Below are 25729 nucleotides of genomic sequence, written 5' to 3' on the forward strand. Positions count from 1 at the left end.
TAGCATGCAGGTACAGCAAGCAATTAGGAAGGTAAATGGCATGTTGGCCTTTATTGAAAGGGGGTTGGAGTACAAGAGTAAGGAAGTCTTACTACAACTGTGCAGGGCTTTAGTGAGACCACACCTGGAGTACTGTGTACAGGTTTGGTCTCCTTATCTAAGGAAGAATATACTTGCCCTAGAGGCAGTGCAACGAAGGTTCACTAGATTAATTCCTGGGATGAGAGGGTTGTCCTATGAGGAGAGATTGAATAGAATGGGCCTATGCTCTCTGGAGTTTAGAAGACTGTGATGTGATCTCATTAAAACATATAAAAGATTATTAGGGGGCTTGACAGGGTAGATGCTGAGAGGTTGTTTCCCCTGGCTGGAGAATCTAGAACTAGGGGGCGTAGCCTCTGGATAAGGGGTCGGTCATTCAAGACTCAGATGAGGAGGAATTTCTTCACTCAGAGGGTTGTGAATCTTTGGAATTCTCTACCCCAGAGGGCTGTGGATGCTCAGTCATTGAATATATTTAAGGCTGAGAGCGATAGATTTTTGGACTCTAGAGGAATCAAGGGATATGGGGATTGGGCGGGAAAGTGGAGTTGAGGACGAAGATCAGCCATGATCTGATTGAATGGCGGAGTAGGCTCGAGGGGCTGTATGGCCTACTCCTGCTCCTATTTCTTATGTTCTTACTTTGAACATTAGAAATTTCAGTCACTGAAAAAAATGACAGATGTAATTTTTTCAGAAAGTATGATGAACAATATACAGTGCCATGTTAGTATTGGGGCAGGGAGTCATGACAGGCAAGTCATAAAATTAACACTGAAACTCCTGTTGGAGTACCATCTACTGGCACAACAGGGAAACATAACAGATAAGTGTAACAGGTAAGTGTGGGCATTTTATCATTGGAATCTTCATAGGAAATATTTACATAGCAGTTTTCAATGAAGCATATAATCTACATAAGAATTTTAATAGGCTGTAAATAGCCATATTATGGAAGTTACCTCTGCATCTTTCTTTAATATATAGTTGGAGTTTGACACAGTCATTACTTACAAATCCACTTCTTTGCCGTATCCAGGGTGAGTTTCATCCATAGAACAAAGTAGAATTTCTGGAGCCAGGTATCCTGGGGTCCCACACAATTCTGCATTAAACAAGCAGAACAGAAAGTTGCTGAACTAAAATCTGGGTGAGTGGTGAGCAGCAGTTAACTCCACTGTGTGACATTTCTCATGAGAAATAAACGTCTGCACTGTCCAAATCTCCCGAATAAAAGGCTGACGTTTATAAAGCAGAAGCGACACTGTCTGGTATTGTCAGACCTAGAGAGGTGTTTCTTAGTTTGGTTCTGGGATGAGTGTACTGCTCTTTTAGTGATGTCACTACCTGGGCCAGTGTGATACAGAGATCAGGTTGCCGAAGATTGCAGGGGATGGGCTGCTCATTCTCAGTTTGTGCTACAAGAGGTCTAACTGCATATTGATACACCCACATTAGCCGACACAAGAAGGCCTGTATAGTCACATTCTCATTTAGAGCTGTACTCCTCTATGGAGGAAGGGAAGGATCCTTCAAACTCTTCTGAGGAGAATAAGGTTCTCTTTATTCTCCAGCCTCTCCTGTGATCTGAGGGCATGCACCACTTGCAGCTGCGAGGAGAGACAGATCCCTACGCCCAGATCTTTGCCTAGGTCCTAAATACCCAAGAGAGTAATCTGGATGGACCCTTCCCTGATTCTGCTTGTGGAGGAGGACTTGGCCTCCACATCCCCACATTGGAGCCGATGATTTGTAAAAACTAGCAACATGCGAGGCACTTACCTGTATCAAACTTAGAATCATAAAAAATCATAGAATCATAGAAAATTTACGGCACAGAAGGAGGCCATTCTGCCCATCGTGTCCACGCCGGCTGAGAAACGAGCCACCCAGCCTAATGCCACGTTCCCGCATTTGGTTCATAGCTCTGCAGGTCACGGCTCTTCAGGTGCACATCCAGGGATTTTTTTAATGAGTTGAGGGTTTCTGCCTCTACCACCCTCTCAGGCAATGAGTTCCAGACCCCCACCACCTCCGGGCGAAAAAATTGATCCTCATTTCCACTCTAATCCTTCTACCAATCACTTTAAATCTATGCCCCTGGTCACTGACCCCTCCATTAAGGGAAATAGGTCCTTCCTATTCACTCTGTCTAGGCCCCTCATAATTTTATACACCTCAATTAAATCTCCCTTCAGCCTCTTCTGTTCCAAGGAAAACAACCCCAGCCTATCCAATCTTTCCTCATAGCTAAAATTCTTCGGTCCTGGCAAAATCCTCATAAATCTCCTCTGCATCCTCTCTAGTGCAATCACATCCTTCCTGTAATGTGGTGACCAGAACTATATGCAGTACTCAAGCTGTGGCCTAAACAGTGAGTTCCAGCATAACCTCCCTGCTCTTAAATTCTACGCTTCGGCTAATAAAGGACAGTATCCCGTATGCCTTTTTAACCACCTTATCTACCTGTCCTGCTACCTTCAGGGATCTGTGGACATACACTCCAAGGTCCCTCTCTTACTCTACAACTCTCAGTATCCTCCCATTTATTGTGTATTCCCTTGCCTTGTTTACTCTCCCCAAATGCATTACCTCACACTTCTCTGGATTGAATTCCATTTGCCACTTTTCTGCCCACCTGACCAGTCCATTGATATTTTCCTGCAGTCTACAGCTTTCCTCCTCATTATCAACCACACAGCCTAGCTTTGTTTCATCCGCAAATTTCTTAATCATGCCCCCAATGTTTAAGTCCAAATCGTTAACGTATACCACAAAAAGCAAAGGACCTAGTACCGACCCCTGTGGTACCCCACTGGAAACAGCCTTCTAGTTGCAAAAACACCCATCGACCATTACCCTTTGCTTCCTGCCAATGAGCCAATTTTGGATCCAATTTGCCACATTCCCTGGGCCTTTACTTTTTTGACCAATGTGGGACCTTGTCAAAAGCCTTGCTAATCCATGTAGCCTACATCAATTGTGCTACCCTCATCGATCCTCCTTGTCAACTCCTCAAAAAATTCAATCAAGTTAGTCAGACACGACCTTCCCTTAACAAATCCATGCTGACTGTCCTTGATTAGTCCGTGCCTTTCTAAGTGACACTTTATCGTGTCCCTCAGAATTGATTCCAATAATTTGCCCCACCACCGAGGTTAGACTGACTGTCCTGTAATTACTCGGTCTATCCTTCGCTCCCTTTTTAAACAATGGTACAACATTCCTCCAATCCTCCGGCACTACACCTGTATTCAGTGAAGTTGGGAAAATGATTGTTAAAGTCTCCGCTATTTCCTCCCTGGCTTCTTTTAACAGCTGTTCACCCTCCCCCCCCAGAATGTTCTGCAGCCGCTCAGTGAATTCTCAACACACTGGGTCCAACACATTGGGTCCAACACATTGGGTCCAACACACTGGGTCCAACACAACGGATCGAAAACACTGGGTCCAACACAACGGATCGAAAACACTGGGTCCAACACACTGGGTCCAACACATTGGGTCCAACACACTGGGTCCAACACATTGGGTCCAACACATTGGGTCCAACACACTGGGTCCAACACACTGGGTCCAACACACTGGGTCCAACACATTGGGTCCAACACACTGGGTCCAACACATTGGGTCCAACACACTGGGTCCAACACATTGGGTCCAACACACTGGGTCCAACACATTGGGTCCAACACACTGGGTCCAACACACTGGGTCCAACACACTGGGTCCAACACACTGGGTCCAACACACTGGGTCCAACACATTGGGTCCAACACACTGGGTCCAACACACTGGGTCCAACACATTGGGTCCAACACATTGGGTCCAACACATTGGGTCCAACACATTGGGTCCAACACACTGGGTCCAACACATTGGGTCCAACACATTGGGTCCAACACATTGGGTCCAACACACTGGGTCCAACACACTGGGTCCAACACATTGGGTCCAACACACTGGGTCCAACACACTGGGTCCAACACATTGGGTCCAACACACTGGGTCCAACACATTGGGTCCAACACACTGGGTCCAACACACTGGGTCCAACACACTGGGTCCAACACATTGGGTCCAACACACTGGGTCCAACACACTGGGTCCAACACACTGGGTCCAACACACTGGGTCCAACACACTGGGTCCAACACATTGGGTCCAACACACTGGGTCCAACACATTGGGTCCAACACATTGGGTCCAACACACTGGGTCCAACACAACGGATCGAAAACACTGGGTCCAACACACTGGGTCCAACACACTGGGTCCAACACACTGGGTCCAACACACTGAGGTCCAACACACTGGGTCCAACACACTGGGTCCAACACACTGAGGTCCAACACACTGGGTCCAACACACTGAGGTCCAACACACTGGGTCCAACACACTGAGGTCCAACACACTGGGGTCCAACACACTGAGGTCCAACACACTGGGTCCAACACACTGGGTCCAACACACTGGGTCCAACACACTGAGGTCCAACACACTGGGTCCAACACACTGAGGTCCAACACACTGAGGTCCAACACACTGAGGTCCAACACACTGGGTCCAACACACTGAGGTCCAACACACTGGGTCCAACACACTGAGGTCCAACACACTGAGGTCCAACACACTGAGGTCCAACACACTGGGTCCAACACACTGAGGTCCAACACACTGAGGTCCAACACACTGAGGTCCAACACACTGGGTATAACACACTGGGTATAACACACGGATCCAAAACACTGACATCCAACACAATGACGTCTAATACACTGAAGTCCAAGACACTGTCCAACACTCTGTGTGCCAACATACTGAGGTCCAACGTGATGAGATCAAACACACTAGGTCTATCACACTGGGATCCAAAACACTGGATCCAATACAATGGATAAAACACACTGGATTGAACACACTGAGCCCAACACACTGGGCCCAACAAGCTGAGGTCCAACACGCTGAGGTCCAACACGCTGAGGTCCAACACGCTGAGGTCCAACACACCAGACTCAACACACTGGTCCCAACACACCGGCCCCAACACACCGGCCCCAACACACTGGCTCCATTTCACTGGGTCCAACATGCTGGATACATCATATTGAGGTCCAACATACTGAGGTTTGAAACATTAGGTCCGACCTGCTGTGTCCGACACACTGGTACAAACACACTGGATTCAAAACACTGGGTCCAACACCATGGGTCAAAAACATGATGACTCAACAAGGGTCCAACACACTGAAATTCAACACAATTATGTCTGACACACTGAAGTCCAAGACACTGGGTCCAACACACTAAGTGCCAACATACTGACGTCCAACGTAATGAGAACAAACACATTGGGTCCAACACACTGGATCCAACACACTGGGGTTCAACACACTGGGGTCCAACACACTGGGGTCCAACACACTGGGGTCCAACACAATGGGGTCCAACACACTGGGGTCCAACACACTGGGGTCCAACACAATGGGGTCCAACACACTGGGGTCCAACACACTGAGATCCAACACACTGAGATCCAACACAATGGATCCAACACACTGGGGTCCAACACACTGGGGTCCAACACACTGAGGTCCAACACAATGGATCCAACACACTGGGGTCCAACACACTGAGGTCCAACATGCTGAATACAAAACAATGAGATCCAACATACTGACGTCCAACACACTGGATCCAACACACTGGATCCAACACAATGAGGTCCAACACAATGAGGTCCAACACAATGAGGTCCAACACACTGAAGTCCACACTGTGTGCCTACATACTGATGTCCAAAGTAATGAGATCAAATACACTGGGTCCATCACACTGAGGTCCAACACACTGAGGTCCAACACACTGAGGTCCAACACACTGGGGTCCAACACACTGGAGTCCAACACACTGGATCCAACACACTGGGGTCCAACACACTGGGGTCCAACACAATGGGGTCCAACACAATGGGGTCCAACACACTGAGGTCCAACACACTGAGGTCCAACACATTGGGGTCCAACACACTGAGGTCCAACACACTGAGGTCCAACACATTGGGGTCCAACACACTGGGGTCCAACACACCGAGGTCCAACATGTTGTATACAAAACAATGAGATCCAACATACTGATGTCCAACACACTGGATCCAGAACACTGGATCCAACACACTGGATCCAACACACTGGATACAAAACAATGAGGTCCAACACACTGAAGTCCACACTGTGTGCCTACATACTGACGTCCAACGTAATGAGAACAAACACATTGGGTCCAACACACTGGATCCAACACACTGGGTCCAACACACTGGGGTCCAACACACTGAGGTCCAACACACTGAGGTCCAACACACTGAGGTCCAACACACTGGGGTCCAACACACTGGAGTCCAACACACTGGATCCAACACACTGGGGTCCAACACACTGGGGTCCAACACATTGGGGTCCAACACACTGGGGTCCAACACACTGAGGTCCAACACATTGGGGTCCAACACATTGGGGTCCAACACACTGGGTCCAACACACTGAGGTCCAACATGTTGTATACAAAACAATGAGATCCAACATACTGATGTCCAACACACTGGATCCAGAACACTGGATCCAACACACTGGATCCAACACACTGGATACAAAACAATGAGGTCCAACACACTGAAGTCCACACTGTGTGCCTACATACTGACGTCCAACGTAATGAGAACAAACACATTGGGTCCAACACACTGGATCCAACACACTGAGGTCCAACACACTGAGGTCCAACACACTGGGGTCCAACACACTGGGGTCCAATACACTGAGGTCCAACGCACTGAGGTCCAACGCACTGAGGTCCAACGCACTGAGGTCCAACACACTGGGGTCCAACACACTGGGGTCCAACACACTGAGGTCCAACATGCTGAATACAAAACAATGAGATCCAGCATACTGACATCCAACACATTGGATCCAACACACTGGATCCAACACACTGGATACAAAACAATGAGGTCCAACACACTGAAGTCCACACTGTGTGCCTACATACTGACGTCCAACATAATGAGATCAAATACACTGGGTCCATCACACTGAGGTCCAACACACTGAGGTCCAACACACTGCATACAAAACAATGAGATTCAACACTCTGAGGTCCAACACACGAGGTCCAACGCACCGAGGTCCAACACACCGAGGTCCAACACACCGAGGTCCAACACACCGAGGTCCAACACACCGAGGTCCAACATGCTGGATAAAAAACAATGAGGTCCAACACACTGGTTCCAGCTCAGTGAGGTCCAGCTTACTGAGATTCAACACACTGGTTCTAGCACACTGAGGTCCAACATACCACATCCAATACAGTGAGATTCAATATACTGGGTCCAACACACTGGGTCCAACACACCGGCATCCTGCACACTGGGATCCAACACACTGAGATCCAACAGAATGGGTCCAACACACTGCGTCCAGCACGCTGGCACCCTGTACCCTGGACTCAACACACTGGGTCCAACACACTGGGGTCCAACACACTGGGGTCCAACACAATGGGGTCCAACACACTGGGGTCCAACACACTGAGATCCAACACAATGGATCCAACACACTGGGGTCCAACACACTGGGGTCCAACACACTGAGGTCCAACACAATGGATCCAACACACTGGGGTCCAACACATTGGGGTCCAACACTTTGGGGTCCAACACACTGAGGTCCAACATGCTGAATACAAAACAATGAGATCCAACATACTGACGTCCAACACACTGGAACCAACACAATGAGGTCCAACACAATGAGGTCCAACACAATGAGGTCCAACACACTGAAGTCCACACTGTGTGCCTACATACTGATGTCCAAAGTAATGAGATCAAATACACTGGGTCCTTCACACTGAGGTCCAACACACTGAGGTCCAACACACTGAGGTCCAACACACTGAGGTCCAACACACTGGGGTCCAACACACTGGAGTCCAACACACTGGAGTCCAACACACTGGGGTCCAACACAATGGGGTCCAACACAATGGGGTCCAACACACTGAGGTCCAACACACTGAGGTCCAACACATTGGGGTCCAACACACTGAGGTCCAACACACTGGGGTCCAACACACTGCGGTCCAACACACTGAGGTCCAACACACTGGGGTCCAACACATTGGGGTCCAACACACTGAGGTCCAACACACTGGGGTCCAACACATTGGGGTCCAACACACTGGGTCCAACACACTGAGGTCCAACATGTTGTATACAAAACAATGAGATCCAACATACTGATGTCCAACACACTGGATCCAGAACACTGGATCCAACAGACTGGCTCCAACACACTGGATACAAAACAATGAGGTCCAACACACTGAAGTCCACACTGCGTGCCTACATACTGAAGTCCAACGTAATGAGAAGAAACACATTGGGTCTAACACATTGGGTCCAACACACTGGATCCAACACACTGGGTCCAACACACTGGGGTCCAACACACTGGGGTCCAACACACTGAGGTCCAACACACTGAGGTCCAACACACTGGGGTCCAACACACTGGGGTCCAACACACTGGATCCAACACACTGGGGTCCAACACACTGGGGTCCAACACACTGGAGTCCAACACACTGGATCCAACACACTGGGGTCCAACACACTGGGGTCCAACACAATGGGGTCGAACACAATGGGGTCCGACACACTGAGGTCCAACACACTGGGGTCCAACACACTGAGGTCCAACACACTGAGGTCCAACACACTGAGTTCCAACACACTGGGGTCCAACACACTGGGGTCCAACACATTGGGGTCCAACACATTGGGGTCCAACACACTGGGTCCAACACACTGAGGTCCAATATGTTGTATACAAAACAATGAGATCCAACATACTGATGTCCAACACACTGGATCCAGAACACTGGATCCAACACACTGGATACAAAACAATGAGGTCCAACACACTGAAGTCCACACTGTGTGCCTACATACTGACGTCCAACGTAATGAGAACAAACACATTGGGTCCAACACACTGGGGTCCAACACACTGGGTCCAACACACTGGGGTCCAACACACTGAGGTCCAACACACTGAGGTCCAACGCACTGAGGTCCAACACACTGAGGTCCAACACACTGCATACAAAACAATGAGATTCAACACTCTGAGGTCCAACACACGAGGTCCAACGCACCGAGGTCCAACACACCGAGGTCCAACACACCGAGGTCCAACACACCGAGGTCCAACACACCGAGGTCCAACATGCTGGATAAAAAACAATGAGGTCCAACACACTGGTTCCAGCTCAGTGAGGTCCAGCTTACTGAGATTCAACACACTGGTTCTAGCACACTGAGGTCCAACATACCACATCCAATACAGTGAGATTCAATATACTGGGTCCAACACACTGGGTCCAACACACCGGCATCCTGCACACTGGGATCCAACACACTGAGATCCAACAGAATGGGTCCAACACACTGCGTCCAGCACGCTGGCACCCTGTACCCTGGACTCAACACACTGGGTCCAACACACTGGGGTCCAACACACTGGGGTCCAACACAATGGGGTCCAACACACTGGGGTCCAACACACTGAGATCCAACACAATGGATCCAACACACTGGGGTCCAACACACTGGGGTCCAACACACTGAGGTCCAACACAATGGATCCAACACACTGGGGTCCAACACATTGGGGTCCAACACTTTGGGGTCCAACACACTGAGGTCCAACATGCTGAATACAAAACAATGAGATCCAACATACTGACGTCCAACACACTGGAACCAACACAATGAGGTCCAACACAATGAGGTCCAACACAATGAGGTCCAACACACTGAAGTCCACACTGTGTGCCTACATACTGATGTCCAAAGTAATGAGATCAAATACACTGGGTCCTTCACACTGAGGTCCAACACACTGAGGTCCAACACACTGAGGTCCAACACACTGAGGTCCAACACACTGGGGTCCAACACACTGGAGTCCAACACACTGGAGTCCAACACACTGGGGTCCAACACAATGGGGTCCAACACAATGGGGTCCAACACACTGAGGTCCAACACACTGAGGTCCAACACATTGGGGTCCAACACACTGAGGTCCAACACACTGGGGTCCAACACACTGCGGTCCAACACACTGAGGTCCAACACACTGGGGTCCAACACATTGGGGTCCAACACACTGAGGTCCAACACACTGGGGTCCAACACATTGGGGTCCAACACACTGGGTCCAACACACTGAGGTCCAACATGTTGTATACAAAACAATGAGATCCAACATACTGATGTCCAACACACTGGATCCAGAACACTGGATCCAACAGACTGGCTCCAACACACTGGATACAAAACAATGAGGTCCAACACACTGAAGTCCACACTGCGTGCCTACATACTGAAGTCCAACGTAATGAGAAGAAACACATTGGGTCTAACACATTGGGTCCAACACACTGGATCCAACACACTGGGTCCAACACACTGGGGTCCAACACACTGGGGTCCAACACACTGAGGTCCAACACACTGAGGTCCAACACACTGGGGTCCAACACACTGGGGTCCAACACACTGGATCCAACACACTGGGGTCCAACACACTGGGGTCCAACACACTGGAGTCCAACACACTGGATCCAACACACTGGGGTCCAACACACTGGGGTCCAACACAATGGGGTCGAACACAATGGGGTCCGACACACTGAGGTCCAACACACTGGGGTCCAACACACTGAGGTCCAACACACTGAGGTCCAACACACTGAGTTCCAACACACTGGGGTCCAACACACTGGGGTCCAACACATTGGGGTCCAACACATTGGGGTCCAACACACTGGGTCCAACACACTGAGGTCCAATATGTTGTATACAAAACAATGAGATCCAACATACTGATGTCCAACACACTGGATCCAGAACACTGGATCCAACACACTGGATACAAAACAATGAGGTCCAACACACTGAAGTCCACACTGTGTGCCTACATACTGACGTCCAACGTAATGAGAACAAACACATTGGGTCCAACACACTGGGGTCCAACACACTGGGTCCAACACACTGGGGTCCAACACACTGAGGTCCAACACACTGAGGTCCAACGCACTGAGGTCCAACACACTGGGGTCCAACACACTGGGTACAACACAATGAGGTCCAACATGCTGAATACAAAACAATGAGATCCAGCATACTGACGTCCAACACATTGGATCCAACACACTGGATACAAAACAATGAGGTCCAACACACTGAAGTCCACACTGTGTGCCTACATACTGACGTCCAACGTAATGAGAACAAACACATTGGGTCCAACACACTGGGGTCCAACACACTGGGTCCAACACACTGGGGTCCAACACACTGAGGTCCAACACACTGAGGTCCAACGCACTGAGGTCCAACACACTGGGGTCCAACACACTGGGTACAACACAATGAGGTCCAACATGCTGAATACAAAACAATGAGATCCAGCATACTGACGTCCAACACATTGGATCCAACACACTGGATACAAAACAATGAGGTCCAACACACTGAAGTCCACACTGTGTGCCTACATACTGACGTCCAACATAATGAGATCAAATACACTGGGTCCATCACACTGAGGTCCAACACACTGCATACAAAACAATGTGATTCAACACTCTGAGGTCCAACACACCGAGGTCCAACACACCGAGGTCCAACACACCGAGGTCCAACACACCGAGGTCCAACACACCGAGGTCCAACACACCGAGGTCCAACACACCGAGGTCCAACACACCGAGGTCCAACACACCGAGGTCCAACATGCTGGATAAAAAACAATGAGGTCCAACACACTGGTTCCAGCTCAGTGAGGTCCAGCACACTGAGATTCAACACACTGGTTCTAGCACACTGAGGTCCAACATACCACATCCAATACAGTGAGATTCAATATACTGGGTCCAACACACTGGGTCCAACACACCGGCATCCTGCACACTGGGATCCAACACACTGAGATCCAACAGAATGGGTCCAACACACTGCGTCCAGCACGCTGGCACCCTGTACCCTGGACTCAACACACTGGGTCCAACATTCTGGATCCAAAACACTCTACTCAACACACTGATTCCACCACACTGGGTCCAACTTATTGGGTCCAACACAATGAGGTTCAGCACACTGGGTCCAAAACACTGGGTCCAACACACTGGGTCCGACATGTTGCATGCAACACACTGGGTCCAACGTACTGGTAGCAATACACTGAGTTCCAACACACTGGATCCAACACATTGGATCCAACATAATGACGTCCAACACACTGAGGTCCCACACACACAGATCCAAAACACTGGACTCAACACTCAGGGGCCAACAGACTGGGTCCAACACACTGGTTCCAACACAATGACATCCAACACACTGAAGTCCATGACACTGGGTCCAGCACGCTGAGGTCCAACACGCTGAGGTCTAACATTCTGAGGTCCAGCACGCTGAGGTCCAGCACGCTGAGGTCCAGCACGCTGAGGTCCAACACACTAGGGTCAAAAACACTAGGGTCAAACACACCAAAGTCCAACACACTGGGTCCAACACAATGACGTCCAACACAGTGAGGACCCACACACACAGATCCAACACACTGGACTCAACACATAGGGTCCAACACACCGGGTCCAACACACTGGTCTCAACACACTGCGTCCGTCACACTGGGTTCAACACATTGGGTGCAACAGACTGAGTTCCAACACACTGCGTCCAACACACTGGATCCAACTCACTGGACCCAACACACTGGACCCAACAAGCTGAGGTCCAATACACTGAGGTCCAATGCACTGAGGTCCAACAAACTTCTCAACACACTGGGTCCGACACACTGGACTGAATACACTGGGTCCAACACACTGGGTCCAAAACACCAGACTCAACACACTGGGTCCAACAAACTGGATCTAACACACTGGTCTCAACACACTGTGTTTGTCACACTGGGTTCAACATATTGGGTCCAACACACTGAATGCCAACATACTGGGCTCCAACACACTGTGGTCCAACACACACTGGGGTCCAACACACACTGGGGTCCAACACACACTGGGGTTCCACACACTGGGATCCCACACACTGGGATCCCACACACTGGGGTCCAACACACACTGGGGTCCAACACACACTGGGGTCCAACACACACTGGGGTTCCACACACTGGGATCCCACACACTGGATACAAAACAATGAGGTCCAACACACTGAAGTCCAAGACACTGGATCCAAAAAACTGTGTGCCTACATACTGACGTCCAATGTAATGAGACCAAACACACTGGGTCCATCACACTGAGATCCAACCCAATGGATCCAACACACTGAGGTCCAACACACTGGATCCAACACACTGAGGTCCAACACACTGGATCCAATAAGCTGAGGTCCAATACACTGAGATTCAACGCACTGAGGTCCAACAAACTTCTCAACACACTGGGTCCAACACACTGGACTGAATACACTGGGTCCAACACATTGGGTCCAACACACTGGGTCCAACACACTGGGTCCAACACACTGGGTCCAACACACTGGATCTAACACACTGGTCTCAACACACTGTGTTTGTCACACTGGGTTCAACATATTGGGTCCAACACACTGAGTGCCAACATACTGTGGTCCAACACACTGTGGTCCAACACACTGGGGTCCAACACACTGGGGTCCAACACACTGGGATCCCACACACTGGATACAAAACAATGAGGTCCAACACACTGAAGTCCAAGACACTGGATCCAAAACACTGTGTGCCTACATACTGACGTCCAATGTAATGAGATCAAACACACTGGGTCCATCACACTGAGATCCAACCCAATGGATCCGAAGCACTGAGGTCCAACACACTGGATCCAACACACTGAGGTCCAACACACTGAGGTCCAACACACTGGATCTAGCACACTGGTCTCAACACGCTGCGTCTGTCACACTGGGTCCAACAAACTAAGTTCCAACACACTATGTCCAAAAAACTGGATCCATCACACTGAGGTCCAACACAATGGGTCCAAAACACTGGATCCAACACACTGAGGTCCAACACACTGTGGTCCAACACACTGTGGTCCAACACACTGTATAAAAAACAATGATGTCCAACACACTGAGATTCAACACACTGGTTCCAGCACATTGAGGTCCAACATACCACATCCAACACACAGAGGTCCAACACACAGGGGCCAACACACTGGGATCCAACACACTGGGATCCAGCACACTGGGATCCAACACACTGGGATCCAACACACTGGGATCCAACACACTGGGATCCAGCACACTGGGATCCAACACACTGGGATCCAACACACTGGGTCCAACACACTGGACTCAACACACTGGACTCAACACCCTTGGTCCAACACGCTGGATACGACATACTGTGTCTGACATGTTGTATGCAACACACTGGTGTCCAACACAGTGATGTCCAACACACTAAGGTCCAACACATTGGGTCCAGCAAAATGACACAGTGAGGTCCAATGCGCAGAGGTCCAACACACTGGACTCAACACACAGGGGCCAACAAACTGGGTTCAACACACTGCCTTCAGCACACTGGGTCCAAAACACTGGACTCAACACACCGGGTCCGACACATTGGGTCCAACACACTGGATCCAACAGTCTGGGTCCTACACACTGGACTCAACACATTGGATCCAACACACTGAGGTCCAACAAACTTCTCAACACACTGAGTTCCAACATACTGAAGTCCAACACACTGGTTCCAGCACACTGAGGTCCAACACACAGGGACCAACACACTGGCATCCTGCACACTGGCATCCAACACTACTGGCTCCAACACACTGAGGTCCAACAAACTTCTCAACACACTGGTCCAACACATTGGGTCCATCACTCTGAGTTCCAACACACTGGGTCCCAACACACTGGGCCCAACACAATGAGGTCCAACGAAATGAGGTCCAGCAAAATAACATCCAACACAGTGAGGTCCAATGCATAGAGGTCCAACACACTGGACTCAACACACAGGGGCCAACACATTGGGTCCAACACACTGGATCCAACAGTCTGGGTCCTATACACTGGACTCAACACACTGGATCCAACACACTGAAATCAACATATTGGGTCCAACACAATAAGGTCCAACACACTGAGGTCCAACACAATGAGGTCCAACACACTGGGGTCCAACACACTGGGGGACAACACACTGGGGGACAACACACTGGGGGACAACACACTGGGGGACAACACACTGCGGGACAACACACTGGGGGACAACACACAGGGGCCTGCACACAGGGGCCTGCACACTGGCATCCTGCACACTGGCATCCTGTACACTGAGGTCCAACAAACGGCTCAACACACTGGTCCAACACACTGAGTTCCAACGCACTGGGTTCCAACGCACTGGGTTCCAACGCACTGGGTTCCAACACACTGGGTTCCAACACACTGGGTTCCAACACACTGAGTTCCAACGCACTGGGTTCCAACACACTGGGTTCCAACGCACTGGGTTCCAACACACTGGGTTCCAACGCACTGGGTTCCAACGCACTGGGTTCCAACAAACTTCTCAACACACTGGTCCAACACATTGGGTCCAACACACTGGACCAACGCACTGAGTTCCAACACACTGAGGTCCAACACACTGAGATTCAACATACTGGGTCCAACGCACTGAGGTCCAACATACCACATCCAACACACTGAGGTCCAACACACAGGGGCCAAAACACTGGCATTCTGCACACTGGCATCCAACACACTGAGGTTCAGCACACTGGACTCAACACACCGATGTCCAACACACTAAGGTCCAACACATTTGGTCCAAAATAATGATGTCTAACACATAGAGGTCCAACAATTAGAGGTCCAACACTTAGAGGTCCAACACATAGAGGTCCAATACACTGGACTCAACACACAGGGGCCAACAAACTGGATTCAACACACTGCCTCCAGCACACTGGGTCAAAAATACTGGACGCAACACACCGGGTCCAACACATTGGGTCCAACACACTGGATCCAACAGTCTGGGTCCTATACACTGGGTCCAACACACCGGGTCCAACACACCAAGCTCCAACACAATGAGGTCCAACACAATGAGGTCCAACACAATGAGGTCCAACACAATGAGGTCCAACACAATGAGGTCCAACACAATGAGGTCCAACACGCTGAGGTCCAACACGTTGGAAAGAAAACAATGAGGTCCAACACGCTGAGGTCCAACACATTGGTCCCCGACACACTGGACTCCGACACACTGAGCTCCGACACACTGAGCTCCGACACACTGGCTCCATCACACTGGATCCAACTCACTGGCTCAATCACACTGGATCCAACTCACTGCGTCCAACACGCTGAGGTCCAACACACTGAGGTCCAACACAATGAGGTCCAACACAATGAGGTCCAACACAATGAGGTCCAACACACTGGGTCCAACACACTGGGTCCAACACACTGGGTCCAACACACTGGGTCCAACACACTGGGTCCAACACACTGGGTCCAACACAGCGACGTCCAACACACTGAGATTCAACACACACCGGGGCCAACACACTGGGTCCAACACACTGGAAAGAAAACAATGAGGTCCAACAAACTTCTCAACACACTGGTCCAACACATTGGGTCCAACACACTGGATACATCATATTGAGGTCCAACATACTGAGGTTTGAAACATCAGGTCCTACATGCTGTGTCCGACACACTGGACTCAACACACTAAGGTCCAACACACTGAGGTCCAATACACTGAGGTCCAACACACAGATTCAACACACACTGGGTCCAACAAACTGAGGTCCGACACACTGGACCCGACACACTGGATCCGACACACTGGATGCAACAATCTGGATCCAACAATCTGGGTCCAACACATATTGGATCCAACCATCTGTATCCAACACACTGGATCCAACATCCTTGGTCCAACACACTGGATCCGACATACTGTGTCTGACATGTTGTACGCAACACATTGGGTCCAACACTCCGATGTCCAACACACTAAGGTCCAACACATTGGGTCCAAAATAATGACGTCCAACACATAGAGGTCCAACACACTGGACTCAACACACTGGACTCAACACACCGGGTGCAACACATTGGGTCCAACACACTGGATCCAACAGTCTGGGTCCTACACACTGGACTCACACACTGGGTCCAACACACACCGGGGCCAACACACACCGGGGCCAACACACACTGGGTCCAACACACACCGGGGCCAACACACTGAGGTCCAACACGTTGGTCCCCGACACACTGGACCGCGACACACTGGGACGCGACACACTGAGCTCCGACACACTGAGCTCCAACACACTGGCTCCATCACACTGGATCCAACTCACTGCGTCCAACACACTGAGGTCCAACACACTGAGGTCCAACACACTGAGATTCAACACACACTGGGTCCAACACACTGAGGTCCAACAAACCTCTCAACACACTGGTCCGACACACTGGGTCCGACACAGTGACGTCTAACACACTAAGGTCCAACACATTGGGTCCAAAATAATGACGTCCAACACATAGAGGTCCAATACACAGAGGTCCAACACACTGGACTCAACACACAGGGGCCAACAAACTAATCCAACACACTGCCTCCAGCACACTGGGTCCAAAATACTGGACTCAACACATTGGGTCCAACACACTGGATCCAACAGTCTGGGTCCTACACACATTGTCCTACACACTGGGTCCAACACACCGGGTCCAACACACTGAGATTCAACACACACTGGGTCCAACACACTGGGTCCAACACACTGGATACATCATATCGAGGTCCAACATACTGAGGTTTGAAACGTCAGGTCCTACATGCTGTGTCCGACACACTGGACTCAACAGACTGGACTCAACACAATGAGTTCCAACACACTGGGGTCCAACACACTGGGGTCCAACACACAGGATGTGACTAGTGGGGTAACGCAGGGATCAGTGCTTGGGCCCCAGCTATTCACAATATATATCAATGATTTGGATGAGGGAAATAAATGTAACATTTCCAAGTTTGCAGACGACACAAAGCTGGGGTGGAATGTGAGCTGTGAGGAGGATGCAAAGAGGCTCCAATGTGATTTAGACAAGTTGGGTGAGTGGGCAAGAACATGGCAGATGCAGTATAATGTGGATAAATGTGAGGTTATCCACTTTGGTTGTAAAAACAGAAAGGCAGATTATTATCTGAATGGTGATAGATTGGGAAAAGGGGAGGTGCAACGAGACCTGGGTGTCCTTGTACACCAGTCGCTGAAAGCGAGCATTCAAGTTCAGCAAGCAGTTAGGAAGGTGAATGGTATGTTGGCCTTCATTGCAAGAGGATTTGAGTACAGGAGCAGGGATGTCTTAATGCAGTTATACAGGGCCTTGGTGAGACCACATCTGGAGTATTGTGTGCAGTTTTGGTCTCCTTATCCAAGGAAGGACGTCCTTGCCAATGGAGAGAGGACTAGACAGACTAGATGCAGGGAGGATGTTCCCGATGGCTGGGGAGTCCAGAACCAGGGGTCACAGTCTCAGGATACGGGGTATGACATTTAGAACAGAGATGAAGAGAAATTTCTTCACTCAGAGGGTGGTGAACCTGTGGAATTCTCTACCCTGGAAAGCAGTGGAGGCCAAGTCATTAGATGTATTCAAGAAGGAGATAGATATATTTCTTAATGCTAAAGGGAATCAAGGGATATGGGAAAAAAGCGGGAACAGGGTACTGAGTTAGACGATCAGCCATGATCATTTTGAATGGCGGAGCAGGCCCGAAGGGCTGAATGGCCTACTCTTGCTCCTATTTTCTATACACTGGATCCAACACACCTAGTTCCAACACACTGATAACCAACACACTGGATCCAACACACCGAGTTCCAATGCATTGAGGTCCAACACGCTGGGTCGAATACACTGAGGTCCAGCTCTCTGGGTCCAACATACTGAGGTCCAATACACTGGATCCAAAATAATGAGGTCCACAGACAGTGCATCAGGCAGGTCTGTGCCCTGTTTCCTAGCAGAAGTCATGATCCATTCATCTTGCGCCAATCCTCTGTGCCGGCTTTATTGCAAACAGATGGCCAAGTTGCAGGGTGGCAACTGGGCAAAAAGGTCTATCCCCTCCGGAAATGGCTCATGACTCTGATCAGGAACCTGGGCACAGCCACTGAGCTGGCCTGCAAAAAGGGCCATGCTGCCACAAGGAACATTATCGAGCTGACAGTCAGTGTCCTCAAACAATGCTTCCATTGCCTGGACTGTTCCAGAGGAGCTTTGCAGTATCCTCCACCCCACCCCCCCCAAGCGGGTATCCAGATTTGTGGTCATCTGCTGCATGCTCCATAACGTTGCGATAAGGAGGGACCAGCCTTTACCACCACCTGGGCAGCAATAAGTAGAACAGGAGCAGGAAGAAGAGCATGAGGAGGAAGTAGAACAGGAGCAGGAAGAAGAGCATGAGGAGGAGGAAGAGCAGGACAGACATCGACCACCAGCTCCCCGAGCTCAGAGAACAGCTCATTGAGGAACGATTCAAATAAACCATCCCTCCCATCCCCAATACAACAGCAGTCCCTCAATCCTTAACACCACCATCCAAATTCCTTCCTTCACACCATCCTTATGGGTCTTGTCCTCACTTCATTACAAAGATAAACACCAACACCAAATCAATCAACTCAATTCCATCTTTAGCAGTTAACAGAAATCATTAAGAATCACTCTTGTGCCAATCCTTAGTGCCTGCCTTGTGTGCTTGTTCTGATGCTCATACAAAGTGTCTCCTCAGTGGCTACAGCTTGTGAGGTGGAGGCAGCTGAGCTTCCATTGAGGACACTTCAAATGGCCTTGGAGGACAACCCAGCAGTCACCCAGCTGTCTAATGGTACTAACAAGGACACTGGCGGAGTGTCTGGTGGGGGAGCAGGCATAGTGTTGTCCTGAGAGAGGATGGCAGGGCCCCCGCCGTGGAGCAAAGGCCACTCTTCTTTTTTTTAATTCATTCATGGAATGTGGGCGTCGCTGGCAAGGCCGGCATTTATTGCCCATCCCTAATTGCCCTTGAGAAGGTGGTGGTGAGCCGCCTTCTTAAACCGCTGCAGTCCGTGTGGTGAAGGTTCTCCCACAGGTGCAGTTAGGAAGGATTTTGACCCAGCGATGATGAAGGAACGGCGATATATTTCCAAGTCGGGATGCTGTGTGACTCGGAGAGGAATGTGCAAGTGGTGTTGTTCCCATGTGCCTGCTGCCCTTGTCCTTCTAGGTGGTAGAGGTCACGGGTTTGGGAGTGCTGTCGAAGAAGCCTTGGCAAGTTGCTGCAGTGCATCCTGTGGATGGGCACGGACTGCTTCATTATCTGTGGGGTTGCGAATGGAACTGAAAACTGTGCAATCATCAGCGAACATCCCCATTTCTGACTTTATGATGGAGGGAAGGTCATTGATGAAGCAGCTGAAGATGGTTGGGCCTAGGACACTGCCCTGAGGAACTCCTGCAGCAATGTCCTGGGGCTGAGATGATTGGCCTCCAACAACCACTACCATCTTCCTTTGTGCTAGGTTGTGACTCCAGCCACTGGAGAGTTTTCGTCATGATTCCCATTAACTTCAATTTTACTAGGACTTCTAGACACTCAACACTCTTACTGCTCTGTGCGAGAGCAGAGTGCAGGAGTCAGGTATCAGTCTGGAAGCTCCTGTCAACACAGGCAACCAAAGCAAAGATGGCATCTTCCATGGCAGCTGTGAGATTTGTCAGGAGAGGCTCCATGATGGTGAGCACCATGGTGATGTTGATGGAGCTGACCACTTGGTCCATGTTGGATAGCATAGTCTCTGCGTAAAGCCGTGAGACAAGTTGGTGCTGGATCCTCCATGCTCTGCGACATCGTGTGCAAGCTCACGGGCAGGCTGCCCAATGCACCTGGCATTTCCTGGAAGATGTCCATCAGCCTTCTTCAGTAGGCTGGGCGCTCCAAGTCTGCAACTGAGTCCTCTGCGGCAGAGCTAGTGTGCGATCTCACCCTCCAGCGATCTCGCATCTGGTATCCTATCCCCCTGCACTAACTCCTCCGCACCTGTGCCTGGTGATTCACCACCTGAAGGTCCCCCCTCTAGCCCATCCTCTAAAGGACGTATGGTGCCAGTCTCTGAGCTGGTGCTTGCGAGGGTGAAATCGAATGACTGTGCATCTTCAGGAAGGCTGGGCTCCTCATTCTCCATTGGCTGACGTATCTCCAGCACCTGAAATGACAGAGAGGGCTAAGGATTAGTTTTCAGTGTGAAGGGAGAACAGAGAGAAAGAAGCAGGCGGATAAAGTGGCTTCAATTTGTTATGCAGAGTGTGTCGGGTGAGATAGAAGAAGGGACAAAGAGGATCAGGTGTGAAGAAACCCTAGGCGATGTCTCCTCCAGCGATGCCAGTCCCCACGGTCGTGACTCTGCCCCTGTCCGTGATGGTCAGCACCCTTTCGTTGATGGGGGAGAGGGGGTGCAGGTGGGCTCGGCCTCCTCCACTGGCAGCCTCCTATCAGGAGTTGTGGGCGACCTTCTCCTGCAAGAAAGAAGGGAGTGTGTTAGTGAGAGTCTTGTGAGGTGTTTAGAGAATGCGTTTGTTGTGGTCGAATAGCTGGTATGCAGTGTGTAAGATGTGAGATGTGGGGAAGTGAAGGTTGCACTAGTGATGAGGGTGTGAATGTGAGGAGGAGGAGGTGGAGTGACGTGTGGTGCAGTGATTGTAGGAGAGTGAAGGGAAGCAGGGGAGGGGAGTATTGTGAGTTGTGCGGCTGGAGGTGGGGAGTTGTGAGCAGACAGTAGGATTCTTACCTTGACAACACTGGTGAGGTCGCTGAACTTCTTTCCAGCATTGCAGCCATATCATGGGAGCTAGGCTCCTGGCACTGACCTCCTCAGCGACCTCTTCACACTGGCAGTGGAGGTATTGCCCGGAGGGCTTCCTGCCCCCTGGCGAGAATCAGGATGTCCCTCCTTCTGTCCATCGCCTGGACCAAGGTCTCCAACACAGCATTATTCACAAATATTTCACTGGTGTCTGCAGCTAGAATGCACCTCCCCTTTAAGAAGAGCTGATTGCCTTTAAATGGCATCAGAGACAGCCCGATCTCCACCCGCCCAAACAGACGCACAGCCAATCAATAGCGTAGGCTACACTGGCTGCCCATCTGACTCACAATAATCAATAGGCAGCATGAATATTATATGCAGCCTGGGCTCACAATAACTGGCACGTGCCCACTCCACCCCCTGCTCCCCAAAGCACCCCACCGTTCAGTATACTCTCCCTCCCCCTGCACCCCCCCCACTTGCTCCCACTCTGTCCACGATGGCAGGGACGATGGAGGAGTCACTTCCACCATCTGTGGGCTGCTGCCATTCTGCACTCTACCCTGGAGCGTGCAGCACCTCCAGGGACACTGCAGCTTGGCCCTCACAGCAGGAGTCTGTGTCACGAACCTTTACGGCCTTGATAGAGGCTCACACGGCTGTAATACAGACTCTGGGTTCCAGTGTCTGATCCACCTTAGGGATGTTGGTGAGCAGAGTCGATCGATGCTTCCAAGGGATCAGTCACTCATCTCCTCCAATCTGCTCTCCTGCAGACCAGCAGGACCAAGGTGCCACTGCCCCAGGGGATGGTGATTGGTGGAACAGGTGCGGTGTGTGGAGACCTCTCTCAGGATATCTACACGTCTCATCCTTCGCCACCCCCTCCACCAATACCCGAGGCAGTGCCTGAACTCCAGCTGATTCACACTGTCCCGGTAGAGGTACAGGAGGAGCAGTCAGTAGCAGGGCCCTCGTGGACTCTGAGGAAGTTACACAGCAGCCTATCACCATCTCTGCTCAAGCTACTGGGGTAGCACCTCATGGAAGTGGTAGAAATAGGAAGTGAGCAGCTAAATCGCTCACTGTGGGTTCACACTTGGCTGTTGCACTAATTGACTTGTTAAGATTCGATTTCTGGTGCACATTGAAACCTTTGTCACTTCTGTCACTCTCGAGCGCCCTCTGCTTTCAAGGCAATTTCTGTGTCTGGTTTTTATGTTGTAGGTGTGGAAGTTGGTTCAATGTTTTCAAGGTGACAAGTTGGAGGATGTCAAAGCAATGGAGTGAAGGTCACAGGAGGTTAGTGCAAGGAGTCTGGTCAGGTAAGAGTGGGAGAGGTGACAGAGGTCTAGGTGACATGCCCAGTCACTAAAGCATTCCTTGCACCTCGGGCCACAAGATGATCTGCACACCAGACGTCATGTCCTCCACCTTCCTCCTCACCGTCCTCTTCCTCACCAGATGATGAGTCCTGCAGGCCTTTCTCCTCCTGCACCTCCAGTCCTCTTTGTTGAGCGATGTTACGCAGGACACAACATGCTACTATTATTCTGGAGAGTCTGGCTGGCGAGGATTACAGTGAGCCTGCAGACCTGTCCAGGCACCTGAACCTCAACTTCAGAATCCAATGGCCTGCTGTGTGCCGCACCTTGTGGTGATGTAGCTGCTGTTCTACCTGTCCGCTGTGGAGTGGTGGGGTTCCGAAGAGGTGGCATCAGCCACAGTAGAAGAGCCTTGAACCCAAGCAGCCATCCTGTAAGACTGGTGCCAGGGCGAAACACATTAAGGTCATGGCAGCTCCCTGGGTATGGGACATATTCCGACAGGAACCTCTCCTTGTGGTTACACAAGAGCTGAACATTAATGGAGTGGAAACCAAAGGCTCCTGGCTGGTCGGAGGTGCCCTGATAGATACATGTGTGCAGTCTTTGGCACCCTGCACTTGTGGAAAGCCAGCCAGAGCTGTAAACCCCAAAACTCTCTCCATCTGACTTGTCATCAGTTGGGAAGGTGATATATTGACTGGCCCTGGCCAATAATGCCTGGTGCATTTGAGGGTGGGTGACTGTGATACCCTCGTTATGTCCCTGGTGGCAGCCTGGAAGGATCCAGAGGTGTAAAAGTTGAGGGCAGTGGCACCGGTCACTCGGTCCAGCAGACAGGAGGTTTTCCTCCCGGAGGCTCCAGAGGTCGGTCACCACCTGCCTTGACAATCGGAGCCTCCTGAAGCACTGCCTCTCGAGGAGCTGAGCCTCGGGCTGTATGCCCTGTCAGGTGGGGATGACCCTCTGTGAGCTGGTCCCCTCTGTTGCTGCCTTCGCTGTGGCCCATTTCCAGCTCCTTCCTCAGTGTACTCTTGCTGCTGCTCCTCTTCCTCCTCCTCTTCTTCGCTCCAATAGAGTGCAGCTTGAGCAGTTCCCATAATCAGACTCTCCTATTGTTTGCCAAAGCAAACAGTGATCCCAGAATCACGGCCCATGATGAAGGGAAAGAGCCCCTGTGAGTGCAGCAGCTTTATTCCAATCGGGTCCCCTTTAGTTCCAGCCGACTGGCATGAAACCCATGCTGCACCAGTTAAAATCACATTGGGTGATAATTCCATCACAGGACCCCCATTTACAGATATTCATCATTCTCGAGTCTCTGTACAGCGGGAGACCCGGAGACCCGATACTCACTAGCGTTAATATCGCCACGCCTGGGAATGTGGTGGGTTGGGGTGCGATCACCATTTCCAGGATTTTAACACCTCATCTGCCCATCGGGAGTGAGGGAGGGAGGTTAAAATCAAGGCCACTGGATGAGTGGGCAGGTGGAGTTCAATATGGCGAAGTGTGAGGTCATCCAAGAAAAACAGATCAGAATATTTTCTAAATGGCAAGAGACCCGACACTGGAGGAGCAAAGGGATTGGCTATCCAGGTGCACAAATCACTAAAAGTGCATGGTACAAAAAGTAATCAAAAGGCCAATGGAATCAGAGAATCAATGGGTACGGTAGCATAGTGGTTATGTTACTGGACTAGTAATCCAGAGACTTGGACTAGTAATCCGGAATCATGAGTTCAAATCCCGCCACGGCAGCTGGTGAATTTAAATTCAATTAATTAAATAAAATCTGGAATTAAAATACTAGTATCAGTAATGGTGGCCATCAAACTGTTGTAAAAACCCATCTGGTTCACTAATGCCCTTTAGGGAAGGAAACCTGCAGTCCTTACCCGGTCTAGCCCATATGTGACTCCAGACCCACAGCAATGTAGTTTATTCTTAATCGCCCTCTGAAATGGCCGAGCAAGCCACTCAGTTGTAAAATCTCGCTAAAAAAAGTCATAATAAGAATAAAACAGGATGGACCACGAGGCACTGGACACGACAAAGGCAAACCAAGCTGAGTCGACCCTGTAAAATAACATCTGGGGACTTGTGACAAAATTGGGAGAGCTGTCCCACAGACTAGTCAAGCAACAGCCTGACATAGCCATACTCACAGAATCATACCTTTCAGCCAATGTCCCAGACTCTTCCATCACCATCCCTGGGTATGTCCTGTCCCATCAGAGGTGGCGGTACAGTGATATACAGTCAGGATGGAGTGGCCCTGGGAGTCCTCAACATTCATTCCGGACCCCATGAAATCTCATGGCATCAGGTCAAACATGGGCAAGGAAACCTCG

General features: G+C 50.3%; 1 protein-coding gene across 2 annotated transcripts in view; it reads right to left on the bottom strand.

Annotated features, from left to right (window-relative positions):
• The window catches only part of LOC137310393 (phosphorylase b kinase gamma catalytic chain, skeletal muscle/heart isoform-like), a 171295-nt gene that overhangs the window by 51200 nt on the left and 94366 nt on the right, over positions 1-25729 (bottom strand). For both annotated transcript variants that reach the window (XM_067978227.1, XM_067978226.1), the window contains exon 7: positions 1057-1147. In XM_067978227.1, coding sequence (XP_067834328.1) covers positions 1057-1147 — 91 coding nt within the window. The remainder of the gene's footprint in view (positions 1-1056; positions 1148-25729) is intronic.

The sequence above is a fragment of the Heptranchias perlo genome, unplaced genomic scaffold (assembly GCF_035084215.1).
Source record: "Heptranchias perlo isolate sHepPer1 unplaced genomic scaffold, sHepPer1.hap1 HAP1_SCAFFOLD_251, whole genome shotgun sequence".
Classification (NCBI taxonomy): Eukaryota; Metazoa; Chordata; class Chondrichthyes; order Hexanchiformes; family Hexanchidae; genus Heptranchias; species Heptranchias perlo.